Below are 24,282 nucleotides of genomic sequence, written 5' to 3' on the forward strand. Positions count from 1 at the left end.
TGATAATTACAGTTTACTTACAGTTATTGAAAACTTCCAGTGTTAGTTAAGAGAATGTTTAATATTTATTGGCATGCTTAGTGTTTGCTCCAGAATCAATCTTCCTTGTTGCTTCTCTCTGATCCATCTCTTCTTTTCGTGCCTTTTGCTTCCTCGCCAAAGCGACTCCCTCTAGTTCCTGTTTCATCTTTCAGCTGAGAGTGCGTGGGATTCTGTACATTGGACAAGTACTATCATGGAGGACCTTTGAAGGTCCTTATTAGCTCGAAAACCATATTACTTGATGGAAGAGAAGTTATCAAAGATGGCGCGAGATTTGCCATTGCAGTCTTCTTATCTTCAAATGACAGTAGGCTTTCAAGGGCTTGTTGGTGAGGTGACAATCACTTCAGGCGATGCCATTGATTCTTCTTGTAATGGAGGCATGATGCATGAAAACAGCCGCCCATCTCTGTCAAGTAATTCCAGTACTTGTGGCTTTTTGAATCCTTCACAAGCTTCCGGACATCCTACTTCGTCCTCGTCTTCAAATCTTATCCAATTAAGCCGAATCCAAGCTTCTTCTTCTTCATCCTGCACTCCTTGTTGGTCTTCTTCCTGGGCTTCTTCTCAGTCTCCACCGAAGTTGAGTTTTCTTTTGCCAGAACAAGGAACCCAACAGGCTGAAATGCTCCACAGATCATCGCCGGACCTGTCACAGATCGACTTTCAATTATATCAGAGAGAGAAAGAAATCTGCTCCGGATGGATTCAGCGGAATGACCGGCTCGGTAACTCTTGTCCTACGAGTGTTCAACGTGATTGGCAGGGTGTAAGAAAAACTTCACAAACCAAATATACAGTGGGAAGAAGAGTGAATAGCTGCCACCAAAAGACTTCTCCTTCTTCTTCATCTTCTTCTCAGTCTAAATTGTTCAGAGGAGTGAGGCAAAGACACTGGGGAAAGTGGGTTGCAGAAATCAGATTACCAAAAAATAGAACAAGAGTATGGCTGGGAACCTTCGATACAGCTGAAGAGGCAGCCTTTGCCTACGACACCGCCGCGTACCTTCTTCGTGGGGATTTCGCACACTTGAATTTTCCAGACCTGAAGCATCAGTTGAAGGCAAACTCTTTGCACGCCAATGCATTACATTCTGCGACGGCCGCGCTTTTAGATGCCAAACTTCAAGCTTTCGGAGGAGGGACATCCACAGCACAGGCAAAAACACAGAAACAAGACGAGACCAAGAAACCCAACTGCACAGAGTCTCAGTCAGAAATGGTAGAAAGCAAGTCGGCGGCCGAGACTGATTCTTCTCCAAGCAGTAGGAAGACGCAGGAAGGGTTAGATCCAGATGGGGTTCTTTTGAGTAGAATGCCTTCATTGGACATGGACATGATTTGGGATGCTGTTCCAGTATCTGATTCATGAGCGGACCTTATTAACGAGTTTGCCTTCTCTGAATCTCGACGACTCGGTATCAAGTCCACATTTTAGAAGATTTTTACGTGGGTATATTCGACAGTTTTCATTGGTCTCGTTTTCAGTGACAACTCGCGAAAGTGATTCATTGACCTTGTTACAGGTTGCAAAGGATGACCGGATCATGTTTTATATATTTTTATTCAATTTTTCTGGCTTTGACAGTTTGACATGACTTTTCATTGAAATTTTTCTGCCTTTGGGTTTCTACAGTGGGAATATGTAATCTTGGTTCAAGTCTTTAAGAAAGTTGGAAATTAAAATATATAACAACTCAAATTAATTTTGAGCCCAAGCAGCTCTCATTTTCGAGGGTGAGCCTAAAAATATCAATGGCATGAATTGAGAATAGAAAACTTCAGCTCTAAACCAGCCGTTATTGTTCTTAGTTTCGTTATATCGATATAGGGCACATGGAGCTGCAACTGCACAAGGCAAATGACGAAATGATTTTTTCCGTGAGCAAATTATTGTACCACAGAATATGATTCTTTTAAGGATTGCCAGGTTCCAGAGGAATAGCAAGGCATCCACCACTGAAACTGTAGAGAAGAATTTCATTTCCTGTAACTAAGGGGGCGGAGCCCAAGATAGCAAACTACAAATGCCAGCCAGCATTTTGTTCCTCCCAGAAACTACATATCACCATCTCAAGACCCACTACAGGAAATATTTCAAAACAGCTGTAATCGTTAGAAACAAACAGAAGATAATCAGTTAAAAGACCCAATCAAGAGAGAACCTCTGTCGACCTTCATAGACATCAACCACCCTCTGCCAGCCCACAACCTAAGCTCTGTCAATCAAGCCTCGCCAGAACAAAAGGGCAGTTTCCACTTTGAACAGCAGAGTACAACAATTGAGACCTATAATGGCATAATTTAATGAAATGTTACCCATCCAATGTGCAAGTCAAGTGCACCAGTGATTAAATCTGACTAAGCTGGTTATAAAGAATCCTACTATCTCCTATCCCGGAAACAAAATCAGACCTCAAAAATGATTTAATGGTCATCCATGTTTGACTGCTCATTCTCTATAGATTCTGAAGAAGCCCCAGCTAGAGGGTCATTTTTAATCAACTCCATTGGGGCCACAATACTGGGTTCGGTCTTAATTGATTGTTGCTGTTCCACCACAACTGCATTCCTGACATCACCCAGTTTCCCCCATTGATCCACTTGCTGAAGCTCAACAGCTTCAACAGACACACTGCCACACTGCCCACCCATTTCAACCAATCCTGCCTCTGGCAAAATCTCTACTTCAGATACCTTTTCATCAACAATTTTGTCATCTTCAGATTCACTTTCTTCAGAAGTTGTCTCGTTTTCAGCCAAAGCACCCTCCATCTCCATTTTCACATCAGAGTCCACTGTAGACGAAGCCTCTGGTACCACAAGAAGCTGTTGAATTGGAACTGCATTTATAGGGCCAGCTTTCAGTCTTTCCCTGTATTCCTCCATCTCACTTCGGTATCTTTCCTTATCTTTAACGCCTCTCTCCTGATAAACCTGAAACCCAAAAGTAACAAAGGAAAAATTAGGTTGATACTGGCGCCAAGGAGAAGAAAAAAGAGTGTGTTTAGTTACTAGTAGCTTTCTCTTTTTTCTTACAGCTTTTTCTGTTTCAGTTAGTTTGTTCCAGAGATCCCCAATCATCCTACTGATCTCTCTGTCTTTCCCAGGATGAAGAGGTTTCAGTCTTGCATGCTGCTCAGCGAAAAAAAAATTGTACCCACTTCGATTCGGCTTTGGATGGGATGGATCCCTCTTTCTCATCTCAGATTTCTTTCTGCGCCTCCGCCGATGGACCCCTGAGGTTGCAGCAACATCGCTAATGCTATTATGGGGCCCAGAGGGAAAATGAGACACATGCACTGGAGGCTGTTCAGAAGTGTGATATAATACACCTCTTAGCTTCTGTGTCCCAACTGTGACAGTGACCAAATACCCATGCTCAAATTTCCCGTCAATGACACCAACCACGGGATAACCTATGCAGATGTGGAAGCATGCTGTTATTAAAAAAGTACAAAGAGAATTTAAATGAAACATATTTAAGAAAAGGAAAGAACATCCCTTAAAAAGGACAAATACAGTCAACTGTCTGAAAGCTAATTCTTGGACAACAAATATTAGTTATAACTGAGGTTAGCAGGTATCAAGTTTCCAGCTGCTTTTGATTAAGTTTCACATGCTTTAATTACAAATAAATCTTTGCAGCAAATCTTCACGTATAGAGGTGCAACTTCTTTACAACAGAAAGTGAGTACCTCTACCAAATAAAGAGACCGGAAATATCATCTGTAGTGTTCCCTACACAGTAGGGCTCGTGTAATTAGGCTTCTCATTTGTTACTTTTTTTAATAATTCCAAACCTCTTTATTTTAATTCTCATTATTTACATTTTTTAACAAGAACAGATTGTGTTTGTATTAGTTCTCATGCCTAACATTTGAGTCACAATTTCTCAAAGTATCTTCAACAGAAATTATTGAACCATTTTTTTATCTTGTCTATAGATATATCCAATAGTAACCTAATGTTGAATGCACTTCTTTCTAGCTAATTTTCTAGCTGTTTACATGTTCTCAGTGGTGTTCCATCACCCTACAAGATGACTCCACTACTAAACTATCCTCTTGCACAAGTGAATCATGTGTGTGCCTGCAACATAGACCAATGGTAGACATATCTTGGCAGGCAAGGACTCTTTCAAAGACACTGGTGTTCAAATAGTGGAACATGATCAGATATACATGTTTAACAGTCAACATAACATATAAAAACTCAGAGGTTGATTGAATGGTGAGTTTTTGGACCCAGGGAAGTATGAAGTATATAATTGCATTAATACACACAACAAAAAGAAGATGATTAACTTGCGTTTGTCACATGACCTGTGCATGTGCTTGACAAGATACATCAATTGGATGAATCCAATGGGAACTTACCAACCATTCTACAGGCAACTAACCAATTTTAATGAAAAAATAAAGTGATGAAAAGAACAAGAAAGAAACAAACCACCAGGCACAAGCTCGCCCGTGCTTCTCCTCCGCTTTTGGGACATTGCTTGGGTTTCTGAAACTGATCCACTAAGTTCATATGTTCTTTGAGCCGGAACGTGGGCAGATGATGGAGCCGGCAAAGAAGCTAAAGCAAAAGACCACATGAGAAATTCTAGCTTTCTACACTCCAATAAAAAAAAAAAAAAAAGTGAACCAAGAGGATTTAGAACCACAAACCAGCAGGAGGTGGGATCCATCCTCTGGTTCCAAAGAAATATATCTGCTCATAATGATGCAATAAGGAAATGTAGTACTTGCGCAAGACAAAGGATGCATTTGTAGCAGTGGATGGAAAACTGAAAACAGCCGTAACATCTTTCCACCTTCGGTCTTTGATGATCTACAATTGCCCTCAAAATGATAAGATATGAAGCATATAACTAAAGGCAAAGTAAATAATCTTTTGTAGCTACAAGCAAACTAAACCCCTCAATGAAGTACCATGGCATAAACAAGAGCAGAATTAGTTAAGACATGGTCCAGGAATTCTGAAAAAAAAAATCTGAAATAAAATAAGAGAATTGGTGTTTAACTTTGCCCCATTGGACTATTTTCTATTGGTCAACAAGTCAAGCCTGAAGACTTATGTGGCAAAATCCTTCTTGAAAAATTCATTTAGTATTCACTTTATTTTCCTAGCCAAGCTTTAGAATCAACCAAACCGAAGAAAAAGGGCATGAGTGCACTTTGTCATATCTCTAGTCAGTCATATCTTTCCTCCTAAGGAAAGAAAAAGAATATCTTTTCTCCCATGGAAAAAAATATTTACCAGCAGTAAACCAGAGATTTACAACAAACAGCAAACTAGCATCTAGCATTGTTCTTCAGCAACAAGTAACATAAATAGCCAATTGAAGAAATTCATTTTCACAAAACAAAGCTCCTAAAAGGGTAAGACACTGCCACTGATAACATCCTTAAGGCAACAAGGCTCATCAAAACCAAAGAAGTTGCGTTCTTGAGTCAATTAGGTCACTAAAATATAATGCAACAATCAGTAACTTGATGTTTCAGGAACACTGGTTCAATGTTTTTGTACTCCTAGTAAATAAAGTCTGGAACATTTCTTAAAGAACAGTTGTGTGTCACTAAAAGTTTGAAACTTATTTTAAACCTTCTATTCACTTTCATACTTTGTACATATAAGTGACATGTTTTCACAATTTAGTGAGTTCTTTGATAGGTCCTCCAAAATAATTTTGTTAAGGAATAGTCCCACATGGATTAGTGAGTACAAAAATCTTGAGTTTAATAGTTGGGAAAGACGTTTCCTAAATTGGCTAGTAATTTTGGGATGGGCCTTGGTACACCTAAATTATCCACTTGTAGAGTCACAAAAGAGGGCCTACACCTAAACTATCCACTTGTAGAGCCACAAAAGAGGGCCTACACCTAAAATTATCCACTTGTAGAGCCACAAAAGAGGGCCTACACCTCAATTATTCACTTGTAGAGCCACAAAAGAGGGCCTACACCTAAACTATCCACTTGTAGAGCCACAAAAGAAGGCCAACACCTAAAATTATCCACTTGTAGAGCCACAAAAGAGGGTCTATACCTAAATTATCCACTTGTAGAGCCACAAAAGATGACCTACATGTGAGGGGGAATGTTAAGGAATAGTCCCACATGGATTACTGAATACAAAGATCTTGAGTTTATTAATTGGGAAAGAGGTTTCCTAAGTTGGCTAGTCATTTTGGGATGGACCTGGGACCCAACTTAACAAATTTATTATACGAAACTATTATTTGCATGTCAAATACTAAGCAATATTAAATATCTAATAACCTTTAACTTATATTCTTTCGGTACATAATAAACTTTAAACCATGTTAAGCATTATTCGCATTTCTTTTTTGGATTGTTTTTATTATTTTTTAAAATAATGATAATTACAAGTAATCAGGTTCTTATAAATCCAAAGTTCAGGGTTTACCATATTTTTCAAATAAATTAGACTAGAACTAAACTGCAAAAACTCAATAATTCTGTTTAACTCAGACAACCGGTAAAAAGGTTTGACCAAAACCAAAACCACAACCATGAGTTTGCAATCAATTTCAACTACAGTTAAAAACATAATGGAATTATCATGCTTGGAACATATAATGAGACATCAAGAGTACTTCCCCTTGTAGGGACCATTTAAACAAGATTAAGATGTAGTGACATCCAATGCTGCCTATAAAGATTATTGTTCAGATTGCTCAATAAAGAATAAAAAACCAATAGCATCTCAAGAAAATCCACCATTCTATTCTAAATTGAATTCTTCATATAATACTGCTTCCAAATGATCTATAAAAGGTTTTGCCATTGATTCAAGCGAGACAAATCTTTTTTTATTTTTTTATAAAGATGTATTTATATATAAACAATAAAATTTACAAAGGAAGAGGGAGTAGATCCCTCACAACCAGAGATTGCAGGGAGACAAGCGAGACAAATCTTAGCAAACTGCAAAACAATTAGTTCACTTAATTGCCTTAATGAGGTGTTGGAGCAAGGAACCCTCTTCCACAAGTTTGTCAGCCGAATCATTAGCTGATCTAGGTACATGAAACCAAGTAATCTGGGTGAAAATACATAAATCAAGAAAATTGACACATTATAGTTGAAAGGTGTTTTTCTTGGGCTCCTGACAGAAAGACGATGCTAATAACACCAATAACAATAACAACACCAACAACAATAACAGTTAATTGATCATTTGTTGTAAGAGCAACTCCGATCCACTGTGATGCCTTTGGCTTGAACCCAAGACGCAATTAACGACCTTTGTTGTGATATGAATTCATTCCACTTGTTCAGCCGTCTGTGCTATACAATAGAAGGAGGGAATGGACTGACAGCTAGATCCTCATTGTAAACAGTTCATCTCCTTCTTTTGTGTCTCATTAATTTTGTTTTCTTTTGCTAGAAAATTGGCTGTTTTCTCAGGCTGCTTGCAATTTTCCTTTTCCTTTAACAAGTTGTTGTTCTTCCCCAAATAAAAATAAATAAAATGTAATAGTAACAATTGGGGTTTCATCGATTTTGAAGATCTTATGCTAATGTTGTGCAAATATGCAATAGTCTTCTTTAATGCCATCATTATGTGTAAGGATTCCTAAACATGGGCACAACAGAAAGACCATAAACCATAAGTTTGTTTTTGTATAAACCAATTTTTGTACCCTTTTTTAAAGACATTTAAAAAAAAACTTTTAATGGCATTATATATTACCAAGGGTATAACTTATAGAAAACTAATTGATAAATTTCATATTACATTGAAGGAGCATTAGCTGAACGCTTAACCTTAGCAGGAAAAAATTCAAATTACTTACAAACAGAGCTCCCACTAATAATTAGATTCAATACGACATATTGAACAATGTCCAGGAAAATGAAATGACCATCACCAGTGAATATCAATCTCTAAGTAAGAAAGGCATTTTCCATCATAAATTGAGAAGTACACCCAATTATAGTAGCTCCTACACTGAATCGTATATCTTGAATCATTTATCTTAGTACATATTAGGCACAGACAATTAGTTCAAACAGCAGTCACATGCTTGTGCATGCAACCAAATGCCAAACATACATACCAACAAAAATAGAAAACCTGAACTGATTCAAGATGAGGCAACTAAATTAAGAATCATTAGATTGTACTGCACCTTATCAATACCACCTCTAGAAGTAACTTCTACAAAAAGTCGGTGCAGATCTAACTCTCTTCCTCCTATAGTTGGCACCCTATATAAGGAATGCAAAAGTGAGATCAACAGAAATGCAAGAGGAATTCAATTAAAGAACAAAAGAACAAATACAAGGGAAATTTTCCATATAAATCGCGAAACTAGAATTGTGGATTCAGGCAACAGCTGCAGCTAAAGAAAAGAGTTTGACAAGAATTAAAATTGGTATACAATGCATAGGTTGCACATAATATCAAATTTTAAGAATACAAAGGAAGCCTGCACTTGTTGATGGCATCCTATCATCATATCATGCATTATGACAAAGTTTAATATAAACAATACAGCACAAATGCATACTACATGTCTCGTTCAACACACAAATTTCATCTCCAGAGCCCTTTTTGTACACTTCTCTACAAGTCTAAACTAGACGGCTTGTCAATCAGTGTTACAATGAAATCGAAGAAAATAGGTTATATTTGTAACTTACTGAATTAAAAAGAACATGTTTCTATGGGGGAGAAATATGTGCAAAACCTTGTGCTCAACTGATTGTAGTCAGGGGAAAAAACGATGGTGGTTCCATTGCAGCGCACATGGATGCTTAACAAAAAAAGAAATAGCAGTGGTAAAATATGTCCTCATGCCATAGCACGTCAACTTATCAGTCCATATTGTGAAGATAATAGCATCAAACTGTTCAACAACAACAACTCTGGTATTGTATTTTACCAAACAATGTGGTTCTCCACATCACATTCACTTATACAATATCACTTTCATTCTCTAATGATGACCTTCCTCCCCTGCTTCGAAGCAACCCACATGTAGAAGGCCGCAGACATGCGAGTGAACAGTAGATATCAAGCAGAAGGTTAGCTCTTTCTATCCCATAGAGAAAATGAGGTAAAAAAGTTAGAACAGGAATTCCGATCCCATGTATAAAGCAGTCTCTCTGCTTCTTTTTTTTCCTGAATGTTGAACCCATATACCAATGTGGTCATTAAGCCAAAGGCACAATCCACCTTCCCATTCAATTATGGCATAACATAAATCCCAGTATCTGCTCTTCATAAAGCATACCCACATGTTCTTTTCCTTTTTGGGACAATTGGTTGCATGCCAGATTGCCAAATGGTAATATCACCCTTAATCCTCATATTGATCAGCTAACTCAACTTGATTGAGTAAATCCATCTTTATTAAGATTCCAAGTATTATGCACTGTTAATGAAGCACCTGTTAGAATACAAATGATTTACATTGGGTCTAAGTGAAAATTTTCCAAGAATTGCAAATGTAAGGAATACACACTGAAACAGGAAAGTCAGATTCACTACCAGAACCAAGTCTGACTTTATTAAAAAGTTATGTATAACCGAAAAATTTGTGAAAGGTCAGTCTCACAAAGACTAAACACCGTAGGACCCTGTTCTCAAACAGTTCTGCACCATATAACTGATCACATTCTCCTCTCTGATATAAGGATATTGTAGCATTCCCACATCAAAATAACTTTTAAAATGTTCTAAGCTTCATTGCTTCATCAGTTGGAGTGTTTGACCTCAACCAAGGAATAATTTTGCAATGGTCGAAGCATAACTTTTCATCTTAGAGACCTTTGACTTCAGCACTAAAAAATTATTTTTTTGCACTAGAATGTCCAAAAAAGAAGTTATCTCATGCTATAGTACAGTCCCTTCCTTGAAACAGCTACTGAAAGTCCACCCGAGTTTAACTCACCTGATCACCGCAAGAACCATCCCAGAATCTAGAATTTTATGATATAACATCCAGTTATACAGTTCAGCCACATGGATCACAACCATCAACTAGTTCTGATATGTAGAAAGAAAACACAGTATGCTACAAATGTTCACAAGGCAAACATTTTCATATCATTAACAATATCTATACAAACTATCAGTGCCCTCAAGGTCAAACTTCAACATCTGTTCTTCACTCCCAACTATTTTATAAGAAAACCACATTTAAAAAATGTATATTTCACAAGAAAACAGGTGAACTATTTAACAAACAATTATTTAGATTTTAATACATTCAACTTTCTTTTTTTATAGTTTGACAGAAAAGAGACTTGTTTTTCTAGTAAGCGATAAGATACAAAAATAAATAAACAAATAAATAAATAACCATTGTGAAGTTTAGCGTCTTCATTTACATGACCAATATTAGATTTTGCTTCCCAATCTAAGAACAGAAAAGATTTGAATGACGTAAAAGACCACTCACATGAACTTGGTTCCCATCTTGGCGTGAAGCTTCTCCAATGTGTCGATGAACAACTTTGGATTACGAACCACTTCGTCATAAGTTGCAAGAGGCAACGGGTATTGCCTGTAATTCGGCTGCGTTTCTCTGAGTTCAGTCATTCTTTACAACAATCTACAGGAACATGCAAAGAACAAGAATATGAGACCATGAAACCCAGAAAGGCAAACAATATCACAAGCACGTTAAACGCAAACTCTTCTGATTAAATAGCTATAAAACCTTACAACAGTAAAATACTTTTTGAAATACAAAACCTTGCATGGAAACATCAGTTGCAAAAGACAGAGAAGCAACATTCACGACGACCCAGGATTGAAGTACAGGGGGTGATTCAAAATCTTTCCAAAATCCTGTCGTACAAGTCCGTTTCAATAGCTTATGCAGAGGCTAAGCTTAATAAAGAAAGACGGACGTGACTAGTAGTAAATGGAATACAGATTGAAACAATAAGAAGAAATAAACGAAAAGAGAGACACGGAGAAAGTCTCTTCGTTCCATGTCTGACACAGCTTCACTGTTTAGATACGGAGGTAAAAAGGGTTTCTTCCTGCCCATTCGGATTTCAAACGAAATCCAGACAGACGGTACGTTTTGCCGGATGGACAAGAAACCATATTAAAAACAGTAATAATAATAGTAATAACAACCATACCAGACCCAGACCTTAGACTAATAAGTGCACTATTAATGAAAGAAGAGTAAGAAACGAAACGAAACAGTAGTGTATTGATTATTCTAGAGAAGGAAGACAGAGAGTCACAGAAGCAAGGAAAATAAACGGATTAAATTAAATTCATAAAACAGGAAACAAGCAGAAACAGAGAAAACAGAAAAAAGACTAACCTTTGGTGCTGGCTTCGGTTTTGGTTCGTTTAATCTTAGAGAATAAAAATAAAAATAACGCGGTTGAAACTTGGAGAGAAACGTCAAACCCAAAAGGCATTGGGTTATTTTTTTATGCGGAATGTTGATTAGAAGGCAAGATTTGGACTCTGGAGGACGCAAATTAATCATCACACGGCAGAAGACAAAAAGGAAAAAAAAAAAAAACTAAATATGGATTACGATTTTTCCGATTTCTGAGACGTAGAAACGAAAAACAAAAACAAAAAACGTGTCGCGATTGACTCGCGGGCAAACCGGATGATTGTAGAAGATATGGAAGGGAGTGGGATACGATCACTGGAACACGGAATACGAATACAATTTGGTGCCGTAACAGCAGCGTCTCTCCACCCATTTTACGCTTCTTAATATTTTCGTATTTTGGACCAAGTCTTTATATTTATTTTTTTCAATTTCCTTTTTCCGAATTGCGTGAATGGTAAACCCCACTTTTGTGGGGCCCTCGTGGTAAAGGCCTTAATTTGTCCAACTAACCAAGTCCTCGGTGTAGGGCCCTCCGGGCTTTAACGAATTAATTTATTAACGGTTTTTATTCTTTACCTGCCAGGATATTAGTTTTTGCTATTTAATATATTAATTAAGGATACAATTGCCCGGCGCGTGAGTTTCTTAAAAGACCTTCATGACCTGACGCGTAAAATCTATTATTTAATATATTTCTGAAAAAACTTATTAATGATTTTTATTATTAAATCTATTTAACTCTTATGCAATATGAATGAGATAAGGAAAAGATTTTTAAGCCTCATCCTTCTGGTGAAGGTGATAATGATGATAAGAGATGATGTCGACTTTAATGAGTAGCTCTTATCCTTGCCTCTCGAGATTTTTCTCTCATTCTGGGTTGTCTTTTTTTCTCATCTTTCTTAGATTTTTCCTACAAAAATAGATATATACACCCAGTCAATTCACAATTCCGGCAAATCAACTCAATTTTTGGAGGGGGCAAAGATCGTCAAGGGCTTTGGTTTGGTCAGTCTTGATCCATCTGTCCTGCTTCGATACTTACATATATATAAGGAGCCATTTTGTACCATCAAAGCAAACACCATAACTCAGAAGATCATTTTCCTTTTTTAACTATTTTTTTATGATCGATTTTCTTATCCTGCTGCATAAATACTAGAAAACTCTGATCAAACCAAAAGTTTGGTTTATAAAATTGCTGTCGGGATTGAATGTAGTTAAAACTATTACGTGCAGTGATGTAGCCATGAGTACATGAAGTTGAATCTTTCCCTATTACAATTTGCTCTTTGTACTGTCTAGCTTTAACACACCCTCGTTGGAAGCTGTCACAAGTGGTATGGAAACAAATGGAAAAAAGAAATTCCAAAGATTTGAAGAAAATCACAGGAGCCACTGCAATGCTCGCGTCGCCCTTCAATTACTGTGGCTCCAACCAAGCGGACACAACTCTGCAAAATCCATGCAAACACAAAAATGGACTTCATTTTTCTCCCACCAATGCAGCTTATGGCACATGGAAGAGCTCCACCTTGGGGTGGTTTCTTTTCTTTGTCATGATTTTGTTATCTAAACAGATTGGCGATTGACCTCTCCAGTAATTACTGAATAGTAGGGGTGCTTGGTTTTCAAAAATGAGGTGATCATTCCTGGAGAACTAAACAAAGACTGTAGACTCTGCTCAGCAACGTGTGTCCAACCCCAAATCTCAACAGCTCCCCTCGGGGAAGTAGTTTTGATCCACCTTCATGAACAAAAAGTACAAGGATAAACGGTAAGCTGCTGTATCAATCATAGCTTACCTTCCTGGCTTGGAATTAGGCAAATTCACCAGCAGGTCACTTAGCTCCTCAGATGCCATCACCCATGTGTCTGATAGCTTCCCCTCACCTTAAGAAAGCGTGCAATTCAGCCACTAAATTAATTATAGGGACATTAGACATCCACTTGCCTCCGATATTTGATGAATAAAACACAAGTTTTAAACAATTTAGACATAAAATTTTCAACCAATAGTGAGCTCTTGTACATAACATACCTGGGATGAAGTTTGTATCTGCATTTGCTTGATCAAAGCTGACTTGACAAATTTGGAAATGCCTTCCTAGACTTCTTCAGCTTAAAGGGTGCCACCAAAATACTAACAGCTTTGTTGACAAACCGAAATGCAATTTACTCTTATGAGGTTGTTTATATTTAGTGAGGACAAAAATGACCAAGACCTCCCCTCAAGCATATATTTCTCAAGTCAGCTTGTTTCTCTCAAGGATTTAATACTGAGAAGAATAACAAGGATTCAACGTCTTCCTACTTCAAAATATATATAAAAAATAAAAAATAAAAAGGATTCAACGTCTTCCTAGTACTTCAGGAAAATTCAACCACCCACCATCATGTTTCCCTGCTCTGTTTGGAACATATCTTGGATCTCCTTCACTCTATCTCTAATCCCTTTGCTAGCATATGCCTTAATCATAGTACTGTAAGTAACCTTATCAGGTTTACACCCTCTTCTCTCCATCATCTCCAACACCTCTCTCATCTCAGTTAGGCACCCATTCCTACCATATGCATCGATTAGACAGTTAAAAAACACAGTATCTAACATGATATCTGAGTTATCAATTAATCTCAAGACGCTTTTTATCTTGTCAACTGCCCCTGCTCTCCCATAGGCACGAACAAGAGAACACAAGGTCACACAATTGGGCTTTATTCTATCAGATCTCATCAACCTAAACAAATACTCCATCTGTTCCAAATCTCCTGCCCTCCCAAATGCATCTATCACCACATTATAAGTGACTAGGGTCCATGAGAAGTAATATTTTTGCATGTGCTCCATCACAGAGCTCATCTTGTCATAATGCTGGGCTTTTCCATAAGAATCAAGAAGTATGTTGAAGGTCTTGATGTTTGGATTTATTCCCGCATTCTGGAACTTCTCATAACAGCTTTCCATGGTTTCTATCTGCCCACTACCGCCAAAGGCTCGAAGGGTGGCATTCATTGTCCAGACATCCGGATTGCAGTCTTGGCCCTGAAGCATCACTGAGAGTGTTGCTTCCATCTCTGCAAACCTTTTAGAGAAAACAGTTCTGAATCACACAACACAACATTTTATAAAAAAAATATAAATTATAGCCATGGTAATTGTTGAGTTTCTCTATGAGGTATATACAAGCACAGATGAGACAGACTATGGTAAACATTTATCAGAAGTAAAAATGTCAGAAACAGAACCATGCTCAAGATGTTCTATTCCACACGACTTTGCAAAAAGTTAAGACAAAGAACAAGGTGAAAGAGAACCAAAAGCAACATGAGAAGTATATAAGGCAGCAAGTGACATAAATATTTAGTATTTAACAAAACAAAAAAATATATTCACATGAATATATATATAACAACATAACTAGGATATGGAAGAGAAATCCCAAAAAGTTCAGCCAATCAAAAAGAAGCACATAAATTGAAAGAGCCTTTACCTGCCTGCCTTGCCGTAAGCATCAACAAGAGTGTTATAGGTGATGGTATTAGGCTTGGTACCATGAGCCTCCATGTCCGCGAGTAAAGCCTGGACTTGGTCAAATTTGAAGAACTGGAGGCAAGATTTGATGAGCACGGAGTAAGTATAGACATCAGGATAACAACCTGGAGTCTTCTTCATCGCGTCAAGCAACAAAAATGCTTTGTCAAAGAGACCACTCCTGCTATAGGCCGAGAGAAGTGCAGTGTAGGACTCATGGTTTATGATGCAACCTTCATCCGCCATAGCTTGGAAGAGTTCAAGAGCTTTTTCAGGTTGTTTGCATTTACCAAGCATCACAATGAGTTTGATGTATATGCCAGAATTAGGTCTATACCAGATCTGCTCGTGGAGTAGATCGAACACCTGAAATTGTATAAATATGAAGAGATGAAATACAAATTTCGGAGATTGTGTGCCTCCTCCTCGTCCGAAATGTAAGGAAAAAGAACAGCAGGTCGGAATTCAGATTGAGTTTTAGAGAAAAACTCGAGGAACTTCAAATAACTAAAAGAGACTAAATTGAATCTTTTTTATTAAAACATAGTGTAGGCTACGGTCCACAACAAGAAGGAGAAAAATAGAGAAAAAGAAAAAGCTTTACCTTAAGGGCAGATTCCCAACGCAAAGCAGTAATACGTTCATGAAGAGCTTCCAGCAGAGTCTGTGGCAGGAGCTTCTTCGAATTGGTTCCGCGCTTTTTCTCTATAACAGCTTTTGTGGCCTCCCTTCTCAAGATGATGGAGATTGCCTTCTTGGACGCAACCTTCCGGTTCACCTCTTCCTTCCTCTCGCTGGCTTCTCTCTCTTTGTCGACCAACAGCGGTGAGCGGGCCAACGGTGTTTTTGCTCCCACCCCAGAAGAAGAAGAAGAAGCGAATGAGCCAAAGGGGTCCGGTGATTTCGTAGCTTTTGGGTCTAGCTTCCTGGGACGAGGTGTTGCTGAGCACAAAATGGCTCCAGATAATTGAGAGAGGGAAGTGGGTGCTGCCATTACTGGAATAACAGGATTGGTAGCGTCCAATCGCCACCAACGGCTACAGCTTTCGTCTCCAGCAGTCGTAGATTTGCAAGCTCCGCCGCGTCGTCACGATTCTTATACTGCAGTGGAAATTGAGTCCTAAAAATGCCAAAACTTTTATTGCAGATCGTCACTCACATACACAAAAAAAAAAAAAAAAAAACAAACAAAAAAAATGCTATTCAGAATTTTAGATCCCTTGGCAGTTGGACCATTTGGAAATTGTTTATCCAGTCTCTCTCCTCTGAAAAAATCTATTTTTTATTTGATTCTTTCGGTACTATCGACAGACCTGTGGTTCTGTTTCATGGACGGCATGCGATCGTAGACGAGTAAAATTTCGTCTTAAAATCTTTAAAGTTAAAATAGATAAAATATAAAAAAATAAATTATTAAGTAAGGGAGTGTCAGTGTAGTAATAAAATAAATTAATTATTTTTTATTAAAAAAAAATTTAAGCAGTTTTTTTATTTGTGCCACCAAATAAAATAACAAGAAAATTACTCGCAGTGTTTACACTAAAAATAAAAAAAAAATTGACGTAAGAAATAAGTGATAAAAAATAATTTAATAATTTTTAACTTTTTTTTTTTTTCCAAAGTTTCATTTTTTCTATCTTTTTTATGTTTTTCGACTGGATTGACATATCCTAACTATAATTTAGAGTGCTAGATAAACATAAATTTAAAAAAAAAAAAAGACGAAATGATTTACGAACTATCTAAACACTCTATTAAGTTTTATCTTTATCATAACAATCGATTGATTTCAGGTCCATTTATGAAGAACAAAGATAATTCGATTGCAGATTGAGAGTAAATCTCTGTAAAACCATATGAGGTGAAGGGATAACCTGGCAAATTCAATGTAAAACAACAAATTTCATTCATTTTATCAGAGTCTACTGTATGTTCGCGTTAGAAAGGAATTAAAGGTCTAGTCTCATGTTAATTGCAATTTAGCTTTTTATTCTTTAATTGTCAACGGATGCATCAAATATATAGCTTCATTGGTCAGCTTCACCTTACGTGGGTCAATCAATAGCATCTTTTTCCTCTCCAGTGAAGATCAAGAAAGAACGCTGATTCTTTGCTTTCTATACTTGTTGCCAACCATTCTTCAATCTTTAATGACTTAAACCGCTCCCCTCTGCTCTGGGTTCTGCCTCTTGTTTTCTCTCTCTGCAGTCTCTGCCTGCAATATCAGAAGCAACAGTGATTTTCATTTTCTTTCCCTTTTTTTCATTCGTTAGCTCCATGCCAATCCACAGTAAGTTTCACCCAAGATCTCTATGTAGCCAATTGTTGCTTTTGTTGTTCAGCTGTCAAAGTCCATCAATATATGGTTAGATTTTTGCTGAAAGATGATAAATTGTAAAAAGGACTGGTTGCCTAATCTTATTTATTTATTTTGTATGTGTTTTGGGAAGCTACGCTGCACTTTTACCCAGGTTTCAAGTGGTTCTTCTCTGAAAAAATGGGAAGCTTGCTTTGTTATTGCAATCCACCAAAGAAGCATAAAATGCTTGACCCAGAGCTTGAAAAAAAATTGGTGGAAGCCATTAAGCAAAGAGCTATGCATAGGAATCGATCTTTTAAATCCATCAACTCCATCATCATGAAGTTCCCACATTTCAGAGAGGGCCTGAGAAACATTCGGCATGTGTTTGACCGATTTGGTGAGTTTGCAATTTCTCCTCTGTTCTTTGCTAATGCCACATTTGAAATCTAACACAAAGCTTCATGTAGATGAGGACTCAAATGGAACAATTGATCACAAAGAACTGAACAAATGCCTTGACACTCTCAAAATCCATCTTACAGAAAAAGAAATCGATGACCTTTATCACTCCTGTGATGTGGATGGAAACGAAGGGATTCAGTACAACGAGTTTATCGTTCTGCTCTGCATCATCTATCTTCTGGTGAAGTTTTTTGTTGTTCTTAAACATTCCTGCAGCCATCAATAACATTTTTTTAAGGAATATTCATATAACTGTAGAGGAATAAAGACTGCCTATGTTCTAAATAGATCATACATCCATTTCAGATGGCAATATCCAATTACCACATCTAATAAACCATCTTCTGTTATAACTCATGAACGTTTAATGTTACAGACATCAAACATGGGACTGCCCCAGCTTGAGTCCATCTTCGAACCAATACTTGAAGCATTTTTATTTCTTGATAAAAACAGTGATGGAAAATTGCACAAGAAAGACATTGTTAGGGCTCTGAATGATGCTGATGGATGGGAGAGATCTCCTAGGCATATTACCTCGGCAAGATTCGGTATCTTTTAGTCTCGATTCCTCTTTTACCACATCTACTTTTTTTGTTTTCCCTTCTTGAGTACTTACTGCCTTTTCTGTGAACAAAAATATGCACAGAAGAAATGAACTGGGCTAGGAGTGGTACAATCAACTTGAAGGAGTTTCTCTTCACATTCATAGATTGGATTGGAATAGGTTGTGATGAAGAAATGGAAATACCTATTACAAATTACTGATGTTGATAGAACATAGCTACCAAGATTTAGCACTCATGGTTTGCCCCTGTGTAAGAATTTTTAGTTGCAGGTAATGAATTTCAAGGATAAAGGAAATCTAACACCGTTCAAACAGTGTTAAAATATTTTCGTTTACTGTTCATCTTACTTCCTGGCTTTTCTCACACTGAATCGGTTTACTTACAGGGCTACCAGTGCATGTAAGTGTTTCAGCATAGTTGGGATGAATTTAACGTTTACTAAGGATAAAGGAATTTGTATGGAAAGATACTTTCTATTACTCTTATCTTGTTTGTTTATGGGCCAACTTGTTCTTTTCTACTTAACAGCATTATGCAATTGTTGATTTATGAGGTGTTACAGTTTCAAGTTTCAAATTAAAACATACTAACAGAATGGTGACACATTACTATGCTCCTGGATCAGTTTCTGAGGCCAAACCTGGGCAACCTCTACGATCAAAAACACCATTAAAAAGGAAACGTGAAGTCTTTCAAAAAGACTATTAAGTATGCTAATTGTTCGGACAAAGAGAAGTAATCAGTTGAAAATCTTCTATCTATTTGTCATCTCAATCTGTTTCTTGAACATAATCATATCTGTCTCATCAAGAGTCTTACAAGTCATGTTTGAGCTGCTCTTGCATGTAGGAAGATTATGCTTTTATATTTGTGGAATCTGTTGTTTAGCCACTTTTGAGTTAGTGTAAAGATCCATGGTTACTGATCGTAGCAGCAACAATATGATTGTTGTGCTTCTTGGATGATTGGTACTTGGAAGATCATATTCATGCTCTGTCCTCTGCTTAAGAGTCTCAACAAGATGGTCCTTGCCTGCCTTTTGATGTTTCTTGGCATATTGCATATGGAATGATTCATGCAGAATGTAATATTTTCTTTATGTGAAGCACTTCATTTGAACCTAAACAACTCTGTCATCTGATGGATCAGGTACAGGTTTAACCAGAGTTGTAGGTTCAATTCCCTGACTCATGCTATGCCTTTTTCTTTTGTGTAATTACTTCAATAGTGATTTCTATTTAAAATATACAGATGTGTGCCTTTTCCTTTTGCTTGTTAAGGGATCCTTGTTGTATCAATTTATTGAACCGGGGGGGGGGGGGGGGGGGGGGGGGGAAGGAAGAAGAGATGCCAAATGTTAAAAATGATAGTGGTTTATTTGTAGCTATTTCATACAGAGTCTTAAGTAAGATCAAAGTGCAATAGGCAAAGTTGTCTTTATATGTCCAAATAGAAGATGTCTTATATGTCATAAATTTTTGTATTTCGCATACTCTGTTAGGTTGTTCTAACAAATTACAATGCGATTCTGACTAACAAATTTTGCTTAGATTAGGCCAACTTCAGTAGAAAACTGGTGGCTTTTCACTCCTGTGAACTGGGTTTTGCTTCAAAGTGTTTCATGCACTCCTCTGCTTTGTCTTCCAATTTCCAAAAGCTGAACAGAGTTCCCATCAAATGTTTTTGTGTTTATGCACTCTCTCTTGAACTGAAAAAAAAAAATGAAATGGCTAGTATATATAAACACAATATCCATAAGGCAAATCACGAGTTATCTCACTAGAAAGAATCAGAACAGTGTAAGTTATTTGATTAGCCAAAGTAATGTCACTACAAATCTTAAAAGCTTCACTTCCCTCATTGAAAACAGAGTGGTTGTTGGTATCTAAAATCAATATTTTACTGTACAGAGTACAAAATGATGTTGGGTATCTGTGTCTCAGTATATGCTGAGGGGTTGGATTCTCTTAATCAAGGACAAAGAAGGAGCATTCCTCTCTTCCCAATCCTGCCTTCTCTCCTCTTTCAAACTTTCTGGCTTTGTTCGACGGAGGCAATCGCCCTTCCCATCCAGTACACTTACAATCTGCCTCATGCTCGGCCTCACATTTGAATCTGTTCTAGTGCAAGCTAGGCCTACAGCCACTAGCCTCTTTAGCTCTTCAGGATCGTAATCTCTTCCCAATCTCGAATCAGCCAGTTCGATCCACGGTCTCTTCTCTGTCTCAAATTCGTGAACTTTCTGCACCAAAAGCACTTGAGGCCGCCTAAAGTCGACAGCCTTCCAGCCGCTGACAATCTCCAAAACAACCACCCCGAAGCTGTAAACGTCCGCCATCGTTGTTGTTATCCCTGACTCCATGTACTCCGGAGACATATAACCGAAGATGCCGCGAGCACAGGTGTCTGAGGTGTCAACATGGTGCCCATTTCCGTTCCGCGCCAGGAACTCGGCTAGTGCGAAGGAACCGAGTCGTGGGTTCATGTCGCCATCGAGGAAGACGGAAGATGATGTAATGCTTCGATGAATCACCTGTTCCTCCCATTCTTCGTGGAGATAGAGAATTGCAGAGGCCAGCGATTTTACTATGTTGTAGCGATGGGACCATTTGAGGAAATTCCTATCGCGGTGGTGAAAGAGGAGGTGACTCAATGATCGATGAGGTAAGTAATCGTAGACGACGAGCATTTCTCCTCGTTCAGTACACCAGCCGCGGATCTGGACCAGATTCCGGTGGCGGAGGCTACCCAGGTTTCGAAGCTCGTCTGAGAACCTTGCTCTGAGTGCTGTGCATGTCTTCATCCCCAATCTCTTCACCAAGACGTGGAGGCCGTTTTTGAGGAAGGCGTGGTAGGCAGTCCCGAAGTCCATTTCGGCCACCATATGGGCTTCAGAGAAATTCTCTGTTGCCGCAACAATTTCGCTGTAGGGAATTTCTTGCGGTGTGTCGACAGAAATTGAAGCAGCTACAAGCCTCCTGTGCTTCTCACTGTTATCAGAACCTTCGGATTCGTTATCAGGTGTAATGAATACAGTAGTTCCAGTGGCAGAGACGTAAGTGATTGACGCAAGAGTACTCGTGATAGTCGTTGTGGCCGTGGTCGTGATTGTCGAAGAGGAAGGGTAGGAGATGTATCGGGGGTGTGAACGGAAAGAAGGGAGCTCCGGCAATTCGACGGTGAAATCACAGGAGAGTATCTGCATCACCCAGTTCATGGAAGGCCGAGATTGAGGATCATGGAGCGTGCAGAGGAGGCCAAGATGGAGCAAATGCTTCATGTCGGAAAGCGCATAGGACCCATCTGGTAAACGGGCATCTCCGACCTGCAAGGACTTGCCTTCGTCTGAAAGCCGTCGAACCCAGTCGAGCAGAACAATCTGATCCTCCGGGAGCGTCAGATCAACAGCTCTCCTCCCTGAAATCACTTCCAAAACCACTATACCAAAGCTAAAGACGTCCGATTTCGCGGTGGTGAGGATCCTCGTGTTGAGGCTCTCCGGCGGCAGGTACCCGACCGTTCCACTAATCCGACTCGTCTGTGTTAGCCGGAACTGGGCCAACTGCCCATTGTGTTTCGTGAGTTTATCAGGAGGAGATTGAGACGGGGAGAAGGGCTGGAAATCATGCTCCAGCCACCGAGCGAGTCCGAAATCTCCGAGACGAGCGTTGAACTCGGAATCCAGCATGACGTTACTGGTCTTGACATCCCGGTGGATGATCTGGGTGTCGAGCTGCTCATGGAGGTAGAAGAGAGCAGCGGCAAGCCCAGTAACAATCTTCCTCCTCTGCTCCCACGTCAGCGGCGGAGACTTATTGTTCGGGTTCCGAAACAGAACTCGATCCAGACTCCGGTTGGGCATGTAATCATAAACCAGCAGAAGCTGATTTTCATAGAAGCACCACCCACGAAGCCTAACCAGGTTCCGGTGCCTCAATTGCGCAACGGCTGCCAACTCGGCCAAGAACGTGGTCTCGATCCTCTCGGCCTTATCTCCCACGCACTTGACTGCAACGACGGTTCCGTCGCTCGGGAGCACCGCCCGGTAAACCTTACCGAACCCGCCTCTCCCCAGGAGCTCCTTGTCGTCGAATCCATTAGAACCAATGTAAAGCTCGGAGTAGGTGAAGATTCTGGGGGTGTGGCGGAGAGCCTTGCTGTCGGAGGTGAGAAGAATCCCGTCCGCGTCTCTGAACTGTTGGGAGTGAAGGGCCTCCAGTAAGGGGTACCGACACCTCCAGTGGAAGCGGCGGATGAAGGTTGCGAGCCAGCGACGAAGGCGCTTGGCTCCTTTGGACAAGAGCTGGCGGCGGCGGTGGTGGTGGTCGGGACGGGGGGTGGGGAGTGGGTTCTCGATCTCGTCGAAATCAGGAGGGAGAATCAAGCAGAGGCGATTGAGCTGTTCCATAATTATCGTGTCAAATATTCATAGTTCAGCTGAGTTTCGATCGAATAAATTTCTTTGGGTGATCATCGCAGGCTAGGCTTTATAATCGTAGTTGGAGATGAAATTTTGACTTGGAAAGGGTGACGTCCGTGGTGGGATAGGAGTTGGATTTGACGTGGTCGGGGCAGGTGACTAGGTCATCTCCAAAATGGTAAACGCCCTGGGGGACGAGCCGGCGCTTCGGAATCTTCACTCACGCGTGGCGCGTTTACGTGTCAATTCTGACTCTCTATTTTTAGTGGCCGGGGAAACGTAAGAACACCTCTCACAGATGGACGACCGGAAAGCGCCAGCCGCCGCCACTCGTTTACTTACTCCCCGATTACACGAAAAATGAGATTAATTGAAGCTAAAATTTTGAGTAGGATGTAAAGATATAATGAGATTGGTCCTATAAATTAATATTTATATGTTAAGTACCAATCAAGGGCATGGGACATCAACTTAGAACCTTAGGGGGGTTCTTCTTCTAATTATTTGGCTTTTCTAATTCAATAAAAATAATTTCTTTTATGAAATTGGAGTTTGAAACTGAGAGGAAACAAACGTCTAGAATAAAAGGACCTTGTTTGGGTCGTTTTCTTTGGTGTTCATTCACGCTCTAGGCTTGTTTGAATATTATTCTGTTATATAGTTTTATTTTATCACATGGTGTCATATGTGAATTTCCTCCCACTTTCTTCAACCTACTTGCATCTAAAAAATTATACTAAATTGATATTAAATATATATTTTATCTAATTCAATTGAGGTGAGTGATCCTAGTAGGACCGCAACTAGGGCATAGCACTGGGATTTAATATTATAAAAAACCCGATGATAACAAAGTAAGTAATCATGCACGATACAATATTTTACGCGGTTTGGAACTAGGGTGTAGCATGGGGATTTAATTTTTTAAAAAAACAACCAAACTCATTTTTTTATCTTATCAATATATTCAAAAGGATTAAAACAGTAAAAATAATAAAAAAATATATTTAGATTATATAAGGAAGCACGTGATAATAACCACAATCCAAGAATAATAGCACCTGAAGTCAATACCAACTCCTCTTATGTTTTCATTAGATTTTCAGAAGAAAAAAAAACAGTTCTTGTCAACTTGTCTTCATGTTGTCTTCTTCTCAACAAATTCAGAAACTATTGAGGAGATTGACTTTTTTTGTATTTTATATAAACCCAAAAGTAAAAAATCACTCATTTAAAAAGCTTCAAGTAGAACCCAAGAAAAACAAAATTGCTTCACAGCAATCTGAATACAAAGCACCCTGATTTTGAACAGACCAAAGTCCAAGGATAAGAAGAGTGGAGTCAATCTAAGCTGGTGGTTTTGCACTTTATAATAAAACACAGCACAAAAAGTGACTTTTTGGAGGGAGATGAACTTCTGCTCCCTTCTATTTAGATATATATATTTATGAATCCCTTGAAGCCTTGTGATTACTTTTCCTAACCAAGCTCACCATTCCTTCACTGTTAGTTTCTACTTTTCTGTTTCCTTATTCCTTGTCATGAGTAAAAAAGCAACTGGTTTTAGCTTTTGTGATAGGGAGTCTGTCTTTATCAGGTAAT

The 24,282-nt window shown here is 38.8% G+C and overlaps 5 protein-coding genes across 5 annotated transcripts; 2 read left to right on the forward strand and 3 right to left on the reverse strand.

Annotated features, from left to right (window-relative positions):
* Positions 1-304: 304 nt before the first annotated feature.
* LOC137962064 (ethylene-responsive transcription factor ERF062-like) lies at positions 305-1,414 on the forward strand. The gene has a single exon (XM_068808775.1). The coding sequence runs from the start codon at positions 305-307 to the stop codon at positions 1,412-1,414; it is 1,110 nt and encodes a 369-aa protein (XP_068664876.1).
* A 550-nt stretch (positions 1,415-1,964) lies between these two features.
* Positions 1,965-11,531, reverse strand: LOC137963622 (high mobility group B protein 15-like). The gene is made up of 7 exons (XM_068810761.1): positions 11,369-11,531; positions 10,484-10,636; positions 8,207-8,285; positions 4,716-4,878; positions 4,495-4,623; positions 3,082-3,461; positions 1,965-2,979 (listed from the first exon to the last, which is right to left on the reverse strand). The coding sequence occupies exons 2-7, from the start codon at positions 10,621-10,623 to the stop codon at positions 2,470-2,472; spliced, it is 1,401 nt and encodes a 466-aa protein (XP_068666862.1). The 5' UTR covers positions 10,624-10,636; positions 11,369-11,531; the 3' UTR covers positions 1,965-2,469.
* Positions 11,532-13,682: 2,151 nt separating this feature from the next.
* LOC137962629 (pentatricopeptide repeat-containing protein At5g48730, chloroplastic-like) lies at positions 13,683-16,073 on the reverse strand. The gene is made up of 3 exons (XM_068809618.1): positions 15,532-16,073; positions 14,887-15,293; positions 13,683-14,478 (listed from the first exon to the last, which is right to left on the reverse strand). The coding sequence occupies exons 1-3, from the start codon at positions 15,919-15,921 to the stop codon at positions 13,776-13,778; spliced, it is 1,500 nt and encodes a 499-aa protein (XP_068665719.1). The 5' UTR covers positions 15,922-16,073; the 3' UTR covers positions 13,683-13,775.
* A 1,351-nt stretch (positions 16,074-17,424) lies between these two features.
* Positions 17,425-18,477, forward strand: LOC137961854 (probable calcium-binding protein CML22). The gene is made up of 4 exons (XM_068808457.1): positions 17,425-17,626; positions 17,697-17,877; positions 17,998-18,242; positions 18,341-18,477. Exons 1-4 carry the CDS (start codon positions 17,425-17,427, stop codon positions 18,457-18,459), a joined length of 747 nt encoding a protein of 248 aa, XP_068664558.1. The 3' UTR covers positions 18,460-18,477.
* A 1,644-nt stretch (positions 18,478-20,121) lies between these two features.
* On the reverse strand, positions 20,122-22,668 carry LOC137962065 (receptor like protein kinase S.2-like). Its single transcript, XM_068808776.1, has one exon. The coding sequence runs from the start codon at positions 22,666-22,668 to the stop codon at positions 20,200-20,202; it is 2,469 nt and encodes an 822-aa protein (XP_068664877.1). The 3' UTR covers positions 20,122-20,199.
* Positions 22,669-24,282: the final 1,614 nt, after the last annotated feature.

Source organism: Aristolochia californica, unplaced genomic scaffold, assembly GCF_029961685.1.
Source record: "Aristolochia californica isolate CCGP_79_NKW_82.1479 unplaced genomic scaffold, dmAriCali1.0.hap1 SCAF_4, whole genome shotgun sequence".
NCBI classification, from domain to species: domain Eukaryota; kingdom Viridiplantae; phylum Streptophyta; class Magnoliopsida; order Piperales; family Aristolochiaceae; genus Aristolochia; species Aristolochia californica.